The 12856-nt window shown below is 35.7% G+C and overlaps 1 protein-coding gene across 2 annotated transcripts; it reads left to right on the forward strand.

The window, feature by feature from the left end:
* Positions 1-8802: 8802 nt before the first annotated feature.
* Positions 8803-11707, forward strand: dmrta2 (DMRT-like family A2). Of its 2 annotated transcripts, none has more exons than XM_046870437.1 (2): positions 8803-9865; positions 10102-11707. In XM_046870437.1, exons 1-2 carry the CDS (start codon positions 9415-9417, stop codon positions 10899-10901), a joined length of 1251 nt encoding a protein of 416 aa, XP_046726393.1. In that variant the 5' UTR covers positions 8803-9414; the 3' UTR covers positions 10902-11707. The 2 variants fall into 2 exon arrangements, with proteins under 2 accessions (XP_046726393.1, XP_046726392.1); XM_046870436.1 differs by having other exon boundaries at positions 8808-9865; positions 10054-11707.
* The last annotated feature ends 1149 nt before the right edge of the window (positions 11708-12856 follow it).

The following is a 12856-nucleotide window of genomic DNA, read 5'->3' on the forward strand; positions in this document are numbered from 1 at the left end:
TAGTCAATGTTCTAAAATGTAATATATCCTGCGTGCTCCTTCTTACACAGTGGAACTATTTTACACGTAATGTTTCATACAGGGAGGGCCAAAACTATTGACACTCTTGATAAAGATGAACATAAGTGGTGTGTAAGCATAAGATACACTTCACAACATGAGAACACATATATTGTAATGTATGTATTGTAAATTAATTGGTTTGTGTAACAGTGTGACTTTTTTTTTTTTTTAATGGAGTTCATTTTGATGTTATTTTACAACCTTTCAGCCAAAGTCCCAGTGGCATTTAGGCAATCCAAGCTACTTTAGTTTATTTGTAACTGTCAATAAAAGCTTTTCTTTAGGCAACTCTTCCTAACGGTTTGTTGAAGTGGACGTGATGATGTAGCTGTCAAACTTGTGAACACCAACATGTAACCTGATAAAAATTTTCATAACTCTTTCCTGTAGACTCTTTAATGTTAAATCAGATCTCTTACCAGGTAAGGCAGCATGCGCTTGGGCTTTTGTTTGAAAATTTTACCAGCATTTTAATAATCAGTTTAATGACTGTCCACAGTGGTGACGGGTGGAAAAAATGCGGGATCAAGCAATTTTTAGACCACATTGTGACCTAAGAAACTGCCACAATGTTTTTTTTCTTCTTAAAATTTTATTCCAATTTAGATTATTTTATTCTTTATTTGTTTTTTCTTTTTCATCTATTCACATTATCTTATTTGTTCATCTTCATCAAGGGTGGCAGTACCTTTGCATGATTTATGAAAATCAGGGGGGAAAATGTGGTAGTGTGTCACAAAATACGTTATTGTTCAATTTAGAGAAATCAGAGCATTAATTTAATTTTTTTAGTTAGATTTAATCTTTTTTTTTTTAAGTTTCTGGTGTCATTATCTCACTGGTCATTTTGTAGTATCTTCTTTTAAAGAAATCGTTGTTCCTGATGTCTTTCATCATTCCAAAGCTGCCTCAGGACTGCTCTTATTCTCATGCAAAGAGTTTCAACATTTATTCACACTCTACCTTTTAACTTGCATCATGTGCCTATACTTCCTACATTCTCACAGTCACATGACTCAAACCCAGTGTTACATTTCTTAATATCTGTTTCAACAGGTGGGCAAGACCAACTAAAACAATGGATTTAAGGTAATTACAAATAGTAAATAGTCTATAAATGTGAAGTGTATGTATTACTCTCAGTATTTGAGACCAAAATCTGACCATATCAAGTGGTGAAGAGATCCTGTGGCCCTTCTGATGCACTTTAGTATAAAGAATCTTGATAATAGTTCCTTAAGAAGCATTTCCCTTTTTTTGAAAAAATAGTTATTGAATTTTTCAATCTTGCATGATGATTTCCGCTTGTTTATATGTTGAAAATCGCAAAAGCCTAAGCTTTGACTTGTCTTTCCTGCTTCTGCCTAGTTAGTCTTGTGTTCTGGTTCAGAAAGTGTCAGAGTTTGTGTCCGAGTATCATGTCTGCGTGCAGAGTGAAAGGTGTTGCATGTAAGCCACACGGCTTGTCATAAAGTTTCACTGATGCTTACTGGGGCAGAAATGACAGGTAACACCTTTAACCTGAGGCCCTAATGCTGATTGTGCATCTTCTGTGATGTGTGATATTACTGTTTCAATCACTGAGTGTTTCACTAATGTGCTCAGACGTGGGCTTTGTACAGACACAACGAGCATTAATGGGTTGGGCGGAAGTACTGATAATGGGATAGAATGATGATGATACTTTCAACTTGAACCAACTTGTCTTTATATTCACAGTGGGAGGAGGGAGGGAGGGAGGGGGGATGTGTTTTGAGGAAAGTGAAAAGAGACCAGAGATTTCCACACCTCTATTAATAAGCTTGGTGTTTAAAAGTCACAATCTACTTTTAATGATGTGTTAAAAAAAAAACATTATTAAAGGGGAATTCAACCAAAAACCTAAATTGTTCAAATAGTGTTGGTAATTTAATAATTGTAAATCCCATATGACAGGCCTAGACTGAGCATATATAATCAACGTGATTGATTAAACACGTTGTGTAACCATTTTGATTTTGATTTCAGTTTGTACTGATTGCCTTGACTAACTCTTATTAGGAATATTTAAAAAATGTTTCAAGAAAAAATGCTGCAGTTGCATTTTCTGCCACTTCTATGTACAGAGCTGCGAGTCAACTAACTTAAGAAGAACAATACAAGAAGTGCTCAAGTTGGCTCTAATTTTACATTTCAGAAATTACTATCAAGAAAAACTCATTTCCACTTCGTGAACCAATGTTTTTTTTTTTTTTTTAAATCACAATGGCAGAACAAGAAGCTCCTTCAACCTATGGAGAAGCACTCTTTGAGCTTGGTTGACCTTTACTCTTCTCTTTCATATTAGAAGTGATCAGCAGTCAAACTCTTCAACATCTCAATCAGCCGCAAAGAATAGCGCCTGTCAATCATATGTAGGCCCCGCCCACTACCTGGCCTATGTAATTGTGTTCGACGCTACGGTTTGCTTCAGCAGGATCTGAACGCTGTTAAATCGAGGGTAGTGGCGCGATGCTCTGACGACAAAGGGGAAGCGTTCAATAATGTTTAACCAGTCTTTAAGGGTCAAGAATGCTGGCCCTCGGTGCGAGAACACAATTCTTAACGCAGGCGCTCCCCACTTTGCAGCGGCTTCCTGATCCCACAGCATCGCGCCTTTCACATCCACGCAGGCCGCCATGCTAAAATCCCAGACTAAACTAACCTGGTGGGTCACACAAAGTTTACTTTCTCAGACGTGCTGGTTCTCAAAGACCCTCAAAGAAACTGAATCTACGCGGCTTAAACTGCTGTGTATAAAGCAGTCCATATTTCTGCGACTTTCTCGCTTTTATGCAGAAAAAAAGATTTTGTTATTCTGTGAAATGTACAAGTTAGATGTTTTATCAGACGTGAGTTGATGTGGACTCTCATTCTTTCTAAGTAGGAGAATTAAACTAAATTCGAGGTTTGTTATTTCTATTGATTTTATTTTTTACCTAAATGTATATTGTTATTCAGTCTATGGGTTTGGGTTTTTGGCGTCTCACTATGCAGGTATTAATAATAATAATAATAATAATAATATTTTTAATTAAATAATAAATTAGTAAATTAAATTAAATAGTGTTGCTATAACAATAATAATAAAATTGATAATAATAATAATAACCAATTCATTCCTTTAAAAATACTGTGTGTGACACACTCCTTATAATACAAAAGTAAACATAACTCAGTCTTTGAATAATGAAATATGCAGAGAAGCGATTACGCTGAACTGCTCCACTACGGTGACTTCGGTCCAAATGCAAATAGAATCACAAACTAATAACACGGTTAAATAGAAGGTTGTTCCTGCTGCAGAGGATTTCTATCCTGTGGATATTGATCGATTTAGTATAATTAATCTCATGAGCACAATTGCGGGTGTATCTACCAAATGACCGTACCTGTGTCATTCTGTCTCATGAGAAATAACATTTTTGTTTCCTCTTTAAAACATATGAATTAAACATGTCACATATTTTAAACACGGCGATTAAATAATTATTATTTAATGTGAATGTTTGAACTAATAATTAACTGACCCATGGTGCAATAGTACCCTGCACTAATCCTCTTCTTCAGAATGTACATCTTTCAAAAAAAAGAAAATAAATAATAATAATAATAATAAAAACACCACTGTCTGGGGCCTAAAACATAATTTGCTGCTTCAGAAAACAGTAAATCTCAGTTAAGCACAGCCCAACTATCATTCTCCTGTTTCATATTAGAGGCAATATCGAATTAACACAAATATTTAACACGTTCACACATTCCGCTTTTAGTATACGACGTTTTCATAATATTTTAGATTTTTTTTCTTTTATTGTAATGTTTTTTTTTTCCTATTAAAACCAATGTAAATAAATCAATAAGTGCAATGCATTTCTCAGAAAATGCTAAATAAAGTTATTAGCCTGCAAGTAGTTGTAAGTTAAACTATATAAAAATATGAAATATATGTTCAAAACATAAAGTAAGTGTGTTCGCGTGTTAGTGAATTTACTGCAAAGGATAGAATAAGATAAGATAATATATATCTTTATTCATCCCACAGTGGGGAAATTTCTGTGTTACAGCAGCAAAGAAAAGAAAATGTGCAAACAAAAAAAAGAAATGTGCAAACAAAATGCTTGGTATGCTTAGTATGAAAGCAATGTATTATTCATAAAATATATATATATATATATATATATATAAATATTCTAGACTTGTGCATTCGGCATTAAAATCTTTTTTCTTGTATAATCCTATAGAACAAATACTAACCGTATTATTAACTTATCTTACTAACAATCCCTTTAAATTACTATAATAACTCTTAACTCTTAATCAGCCAGACAGACTGATATCTCTGAAAATGTAAAAAAAAAATTGTCTTTTAAAACGAATCTAATCTCATTTTGTTGTGCATGAAAACAGAAAAAATGAGTTCATTAGAGGTGGTCGTTCAATGCAATGCAAATTAAACAATACTAAAATCAATGACTATCAAATAACATACTTGTGACGTCAAAAGTCTTTGCTGTTATTACAAGTTATTGGTTTTATTCTGTCTTTTTGATAATTGGCAGTTTTACATTTGTATGCATTTATTTTTAGATAACCTACTAAACATTTTGCGAGGAAATCTCAGCAGCTGAAACTTTCCTTCTTGCAGGTTGTGTTCCCTTTTCCCATCTCATCTTGGGAGAACATTCTGCGGAAGGAAAGGAGAAAGAAAATCAAGCTGTGGTATTCGGATTATGGCGGCGTGGATAAAGCATTAAATGGGGCTAAAGAGGTTTGAATGGACGCAGTGGCGTGCGAACTGAAGCAGAGTAATTATTGCTTCATAATTGTGTTCTTTTCCTTTTTTTTTTTTTTTTTTGCGCGAATCGCGCAGCGGAGCCCCACTCGGAGCGGTTGTGACATTTAGGAGGCCAGTCTTTGTGCTGAACACTTCAAGTTTAAAAAACAAGGGCAATTGAGTCGGCAGAGCTCAAAGCCGCAGCCATTGTGCAGGAACACATTGAGTTTGGATTTGAGGACAATGGTGTTTCTCAAATTTCTAGCAAAAACCTATACTCCATCTGTGATCTCAATGAGCGTTCTTTCACCGGCCTCCTTCTTTTCTGTTCGCGGCGCTTTGTAAAGGGAGGCAGATGTGGAGGACTGGACAGTTTTAATTAGCTGGTACCTGAAACGCACGCGCGCACGCGCGGGCGCGCAGCTTTCTTGCTGCTATTTTAGTAAGCTTTCCAAAAAAAATACTATGGCAGGTAGTTTGACTTTGTAGAATAACGCAAGCATTTTTAGAGAGTCGAAATGCACAATGCTGCGTTTAGCTTGGAAAGGAAGTGTAAGGTGCGATCATTAAAATATAAAAAAACATGAACCAGTGCAAAGAGCAAATAATTTGCTCATTTAGTGAATGCATTTTTTAAAACTCGAACAAAATCACGGGAAATAAAAATTGCATGGTATTTAACTCATCTTAACTTAGCACACAGCCATTAAATCTGCGCAAAATAATCCTTTACAATAGCTGTGTGCTGTGTGTTGTGTGCTGTGTGCTGTGCCTCGAGGGGGATGCCTGAGCTCGGGTGAGAGGCCTGAGCGGAGCGGCAGCTTTTTTCTTCTGAACAAGAGGTTAACAACCTAATGAGGACTTGGTGATGAGATGAAGCGTGTAAATGCGCACCGGTTCTTCGTGTACCCCCTGGATCTGCTACTCTAACCTCTGCTGCGCTTCGCACACTCTCAGCGGTTCAGCAGGAGATCCCGGGAGGCAGTGCAGCTCCAGGCGCGCTCGGGCCGGACAGCGGCGGTGAGAAAGGTCGGCACAAAAGCTCGCCGGGGTATTAGAGGAACAGAGACATGCTGTTACATATGTTGGGTCAAGCATCCCTTTTGTGCCGCTTTCAAAAAGGTGTAAAACTCAGTCATCTGTGGAGTTTCTAAAGCGGATGAAAGGCCTGTATGGGGTTTTGATGCACAGGTCTGATGAACTGTTTAAAAGAATGTTGAATTTCTTAAGTGCTCACAGTCACTTTTAATTGCCCCGGGGGCATTTAATTGGAATTCAAAGATACCCATTCAGTTGAAAGTTTTGAAGTAGTCCGTGTTGGACTCATATCTATATATATATATACACACACACACACACACACACACACACACACACACACACACACACACACACACACACAGCGTCTAACAAAATGTAGAACTAATAAGGGTAGTTTTTGGTTGTGCCTCTGGGGGAATTTTGAAAGGTACAGCACTGTTTCTTCGTCTAGATTTTCTTGGAATCTAATAACCCATAATTATTCAAATAAGACTTTCTTTAGCTCGAATTTTGTACATGTTGGTTGACTGAGAACTGTTAAAAACAGCATTTTGCCTGTGAAATAATTTGTTTGTTTTTTACATTTTCTACATTTATTTGCAACAAATTACAAATTATTAATCTGGAATGGTGTTTAAAATAAATACATTAAAAATGTAGGGTGTCAACCTTTTATATTAATTTACACACACACGTGTGTGTGTGTGTGTGTGTGTGTGTGTGTGTGTGTATATATATATATATATATATATATATTGTGTGTGTGTTATATAAAAATATAAAATGAGTTCTATTCTATTCTATTCTATCAGCATGTTTCCTTTACCTAACCTGATAGATAGATAGATAGATAGATAGATAGATAGATAGATAGATAGATAGATAGATAGATAGATAGATAGGTTGATTGATTGATTGATTGATTGATTAAATGATTGATTGATTCACACTCGCTAGAAGTGTTTGTAAACAGATCTGCCCTCAGTTTGCCAGTGAGTCAGACTCAATTTAACAGTCAGCAGCTCCGTGTGGTTTTTGTAATAAGACGAATTGCTTCTTCGGATGGCTATTTTCAGCCTTTGCGAGAGAGCTGCCGAGATAATTACTTTGAATGTCAGAAAGATTTAGTTTAATATCGTCTCTATTAGTGGTGCTGGTTCAGTAATTAAAGGTGTGGATGAAAGTGGCGGTGGGACAGATGGCATTTGCTTACTGTGATTCCGTATGTAAACACAGTGAAGCGAGTGGAGGCGCAGAGGAGCGCAGGAACTGAGGAGCAGTGTGCAGAATACAGCTCAGGCTTTAAAAACATACCCAAGTGCACAAGTGGAAAAGATGCTCTGATACACTCGTGATCAATGCAAAAAATATGTCTATATTGTTGGAAATAAAAATGAAAAGCAAAAAATAAGATGTTTTAGAGACATGTGTAAAACTGAGCAACGTAAAGTGTGATGGTTTGCTTTTTTTGCATCATCGCCGAGAAAAAAAAAAACATGTGCTGCATATCACATGCTTTATACAATCAAAGCACAAAAATGTTTAGGTGATACAAATGCACATTGCACCAAAACCTTAAAAAATACACCCAAGTCAAAATGTCTCGAGTGCAGAATATAAACAAAACAAATGTGTAATTTAATTCAGAATAACCACAAATCCGTACTTATATTTAGTTCGCTACCAAAACAAGCTGTTTGTTGTCTTCAGCAACAAATACATCCAATAAGCTTTCTTTCACAAAAAAAAACAAAAACAAAAAAACAGCAATCATCCAGAAATCTGGAAGGCGGTAACGTTTTATATCGAGTAAAAAAAAAAAAGATTGAAATTATACAACTTTTAGTAGATCATTTTAATTCTCATCTGCAATTTATAAATTAATCTTCAGTGTTTTACTAGGTTTTAACGTTTTTATTTGCTGTTATATTTTGTTGTATTTATAATGTCTTATTATATTTATTGCGACAAGCAAGTTTAAAATTAATAATAATAATAATAATAATAATAATAATAATAATAATAATAATAATAATAATAATAATAATAATAATAATAATTATAATAATAATAATAATAATAATAATAATAAAATAATAATGAGCGTGTTAAGCCGTCGATATGTGTGTAAAGTCAGCTGGGTCTGCGGCTTTAGAATTGTTATGACACTTAACAGGCATATTTGTCATAATAAACCACAAATTACGCGTGTAATATCGCTCTTATGTCTTCGCACAACATAAACATAACCGAAAATCAAAGCCGCATTCATCCGCAATCATAAAAACATTTTAAATGCATTACAAAAACGAAAAACTATGCAATCAAAAAAAATCTATCAATATTTCAATATTTCAATTGTTTATATAAATATATTACGATTTAAAATTTTTAGTTTACTGTACAGACAAAAATATTGTGCTTTAAATCATATAAAATAAATGAGATAAATATCAAAATACAATTGGGCACATTGTAAGTAACTACAAATGAATTACATTTCATATGAAAAATGATACTGTTGTTATTGTATAATGATGTACATACCGTACCGACACCAAATACACTGAATAAAAAAGATTATTAAATGTAAATTCAAAGATAAAAAAAATGACTGCCGACTTACCTTATTGTCTGGCTCTGACGTCATTAGCTTTCGAGTAATTATTATTATTATTATTATTATTATTATTATTATTATTATCGTCTCTTGTTTAATGATACATAAAAAAATTCGCTCTCTGTTCCTGTCGAAACTGTTAAAATTAGGAGTTAGGATTAGACTCAATTTCTTAAAAACATTGGGAGAAAAAAAATATAAACCTCGATATTTATTGGTGTAAACAAAATAATCGTTTCTGCCCTGTTTATTAGTATTGTCATTTCTGTGATAAAAAAGTTTTATATCTTTGCTCTGCGTGATGCTTGTTATTTGAGAAAAGGACGCAGGTGGACACAGTTGAAAAACAGACAAGCCAATCAGATTGCTCCGTCCTCCTTTAGCCAATGACAGGCGCCACATTGTTGTCAAATTTGTCTAATGAAAACGTAGGAGAGCAACAATAGAGAGAGAGGGGGATCTGTATCCACTGGCGATCTCTCGAGGAAGTTAGTGTCTCATGCTGGAGCAGGGAGAACAAGCTCAGCTCACATTTACTGAACTTCCTCAGCTCGTTACTCATCGATCTCTTGCTGTATTTCTTTAGCTGGAAACTTTTCTTAGTGAACTTCTTCGTTTTTACAAATTATTTACATGATAGAACGCAATTGCTGTTAACGTTTTTTCCACACTAATGGACTGATCGCGCAGAAAAACAACAACAACTAGAATTGTAGTAAAACGTTTTGAAGACGTGTTTTTTTCTTTTCAAAAATTTTTTGCAAAATTAATTTTGAACCCACCGATCATTTTAGAATTGCATCGAATGCTTGTGCAGTTCATTTGTTTGACGTGCGTCTTAATTCAAGAAATCAGCTTCTTCTTAAGCTCGACAATCAGTCGTTAGGAGAAGATCATGGATCTACGTCCGGAGCTTTCTGGCGCTCAGGCGGGCGCACAGGTTCACCACGGGGCCGCAGCAGCCGCCTCCATCCCCGTGTCCATGGCCAGCACTCTGCTGAGAGGCCCACCGCTGCTGCTGCGCCCTACAGAGAAATATCCCCGCACACCCAAGTGCGCCCGCTGCCGCAATCACGGCGTTGTGTCGGCGCTGAAAGGACACAAACGCTACTGTCGCTGGAAGGACTGCATGTGCGCGAAGTGCACCCTCATAGCCGAGAGGCAGAGGGTGATGGCCGCGCAGGTGGCGCTCCGCAGACAGCAGGCGCAGGAAGAAAACGAAGCCCGAGAGCTTCAGCTTCTTTACGGTACTGCAGAGGGACTCGCGCTGGCAGCAGCCAACGGCATCATCCCGCCCCGGCAGAACTACGAAGTGTTTGGCCAAGTTAGCAACGACAATAATTCTGGTGAGTAACAATGCATCTTTATCTTAATCACCTCACTTATCTAATACACTATTATTAAAAAATACTTTTATTGTTGATTTTTTATTAATAGTGTGTTAGATAAATGAGTGACTTTTGCGACTAAAACCAAAAGTTTCTATAATCTAACCAGTGTTTATATCCCTTTTCTCTTACTTTCTCTATTCCAGAATCTAACATGCAGAAGTTTGAATTATTTCCTAAAACTCCACTTTCAGGATCTGTTACCCCACAGCCCACAGCTGGAAAGTCTGTATCTGCTGACACTGAATCAGTAGCTGGGATTTCTTCTCCAGATGTACACCATGGCTCTGGGTCTGAAAATGGGGATGGGGAGTCATACATCAGCTCTCCAGCTCCCAAACCCATAAAAGACGGCGAGGAGACACCACCATCGATAAGTCCACTTGGCTCAGACTCAGACACAGACAAAGATGAGCAAGAGCCATCGCCCTCCTCTGCTTCATCTCGCCACATGAATGCTATTGACATCCTTACCAGGGTGTTTCCGACACACAAACGCAGCGTCCTAGAGCTCGTTCTCCAGGGATGTGGGAAAGATGTCGTCCAGGCCATTGAGCAAATCCTAAACAACAGTGGACAGCCCAAACCTCCAGAGGAAGCCTGGTCAGCTGAGAGATTGCTCCAGACCGCCCAGCAGCATTTGTCCTCTGCTCCAAGGCCTGCGATACCTGGAACCATGACGCTCAGCAACAGGTCAGCCTTCTCTCCACTGCAACACAATGGTCCACACTTTGGCACTGACCCCAGCACATACCCTCTTGGCACACCTCTGGGCCTGAACCCACTTCGCCTGGCCTACTCGGCACATGGCAGAGGGCTCACCTTTATGACCCCTTACTCCACAACAGGCCTGATGCCCACTCTGGGATTTAGGCCACCAATGGACTATGCTTTCAGTGATCTAATAAGAGACAGGACTCTCCTACATAAGGACCAGAGCTACACAAATGGACTTTATGGTCCCCTGGTTAACAACACTCCAGAAAAACAGTGAGCTGCTATATCTGGAAAAAACAGGACTGAAAAAAAAAAGGTGAAAAGGCTCATGCAGCCATTCTCAAGAAGTGTTCTGTGTCTAAAATACTTCAGCCTCGTATATACTTATCCTAATGACGTTCTGTACATCATGTAGATTTCTGATTTACTCACCTGACAGAATTATTCAGATGGCATAAAGTGACATTGTTGAGGTTGATGTTGACGCTTGTGCTGATGATGGTTACCATAAAAAAACTCTAATTTAAACAGATCTCGCTTGCGGGTGAATCAAACTAATCACATGGAGTTCAATTTGAAGAGTAACCAGTATTTTCATGTAAATTGCGTATTTTGAATTCTTGACATATCTGTTACAATTCTATTAGATTATTTACTGAGCGGATCAAGTCTCCGTGAGATAATGGTGCAATTTAAACATTTCTTCTCCGTCATGTTCCTTTTTATTATTTTTTTAAAGAAAGAAAATAAAGTACGATACTAATATTATTATACGGTCTTCAAACGATTTTTTTTTTAGCTGACACTCTGTAAAATTGTGCCATGTTTCATTACGAAGACATGAACAGTTCTATTAAGATGATTGTTAAAGATCCTGACTAAAGTAGATTCTTTGACTCTTTTTGTGCTGTTGATATGTTGTGCTCCCGCAATTAAATGTTACATTCAGTAAACAATAATCATCAAATTCAACGTCATTTGCGCAGAAAACCGTGTTCGTGATGAATGATATCTTGCTTCGTTGTTACTGCTGTACATTTATCTATGTGAATTTTGATAGAAATAAATGTTATTTTATACTTAGATTGTGAACTTGTGTCTTTACTGATACATCCAACCACTGCCATTAATCACTATCAGCTTCCGTAACAACAATACTGATGATGATGATGATGATTGATAATAATAATAATAATAATAATAATAATAATAATAATAACAATATTTATATGAATAATAATAATATTATTCATATTAATAATAATAATAATAATAATAATATTAATAACGATAATTATTTTATTATTTCAGCATACAATCTAAGATATTATTTTGTGAAGCATTTCATTTCGACATTAAGATTATTATTATTATTATTGTTGTTATTATTATTATTATTATTATTATTATTATTATTATTATTATTGCTGTATTCTTTTTGTATTCTGTATGACCATTGCTATACAGTGGTCATACTGAAGGTGTATATCACGAAATATGTTCATGTGTTGACAGTGTGCGCTCATTTCAGCGCTAATGGAAGAGGAAACTGACACTTACTTACATTTGCAGGTTAAAAAAAACACCTCTACCATGAACATGAGAAGTTTTGTAATATATGCTTTTTTATCAAGTGCACTAAATAGAGAAAAAGGGAAAAAGGAAATATACAATCAATATATATATATATATATAGCATTTTTTTTCTACTTTACTATTAACTTTTAATAACTTTATTATAAACTATATTCTCACAAAAATATATTATACAATATAAATATATAAAAGTAAATAGTAAATACTAAAAATAAGTCCTGTAACTCTGAGAGGGTGAAAAACAACTGGAACAAATCAGCACTGACCTGAACGCCAGCTGTTTTCTTGTTATGTTTCAGTGACAGGATTATCATCTTTAAAAAATCAACTGGAGTAAATCGTTAAAGCATATTTTTAATGCTTCAATAATCATAAATATAGTTCAGGTTCTTAATAAATACGTTTGCGAATGTAACATTTAAAATCACAGTAAAAATCGCATCATCGAATCCATTGTTTACATCCTGTTTCTTGTTTAAATCTTTAGAACAACATAAAATTATATAAATATAACTAAAGGTTGGCCTTGGACATTAATTTTATTGAAAAGATAAAAGATATTAATAAACCATTACTCTCTTTAGCCTCTAATAATTATTGTGTATGAAAGATGGGCAATTTAGTTAAACATACATA

This window comes from Silurus meridionalis, chromosome 17 (assembly GCF_014805685.1).
Source record: "Silurus meridionalis isolate SWU-2019-XX chromosome 17, ASM1480568v1, whole genome shotgun sequence".
Classification (NCBI taxonomy): Eukaryota; Metazoa; Chordata; class Actinopteri; order Siluriformes; family Siluridae; genus Silurus; species Silurus meridionalis.

Excerpts from the sequence above, each read along its gene's own strand:
- dmrta2 (XM_046870436.1), top strand. The coding sequence starts at position 9,415 with ATGGATCTACGTCCGGAGCTTTCTGGCGCTCAGGCGGGCGCACAGGTT. Across the intron at positions 9,866-10,053 it reads TAGCAACGACAATAATTCTG|AATCTAACATGCAGAAGTTT; the intron begins GTGAGTAACAAT and ends TCTCTATTCCAG.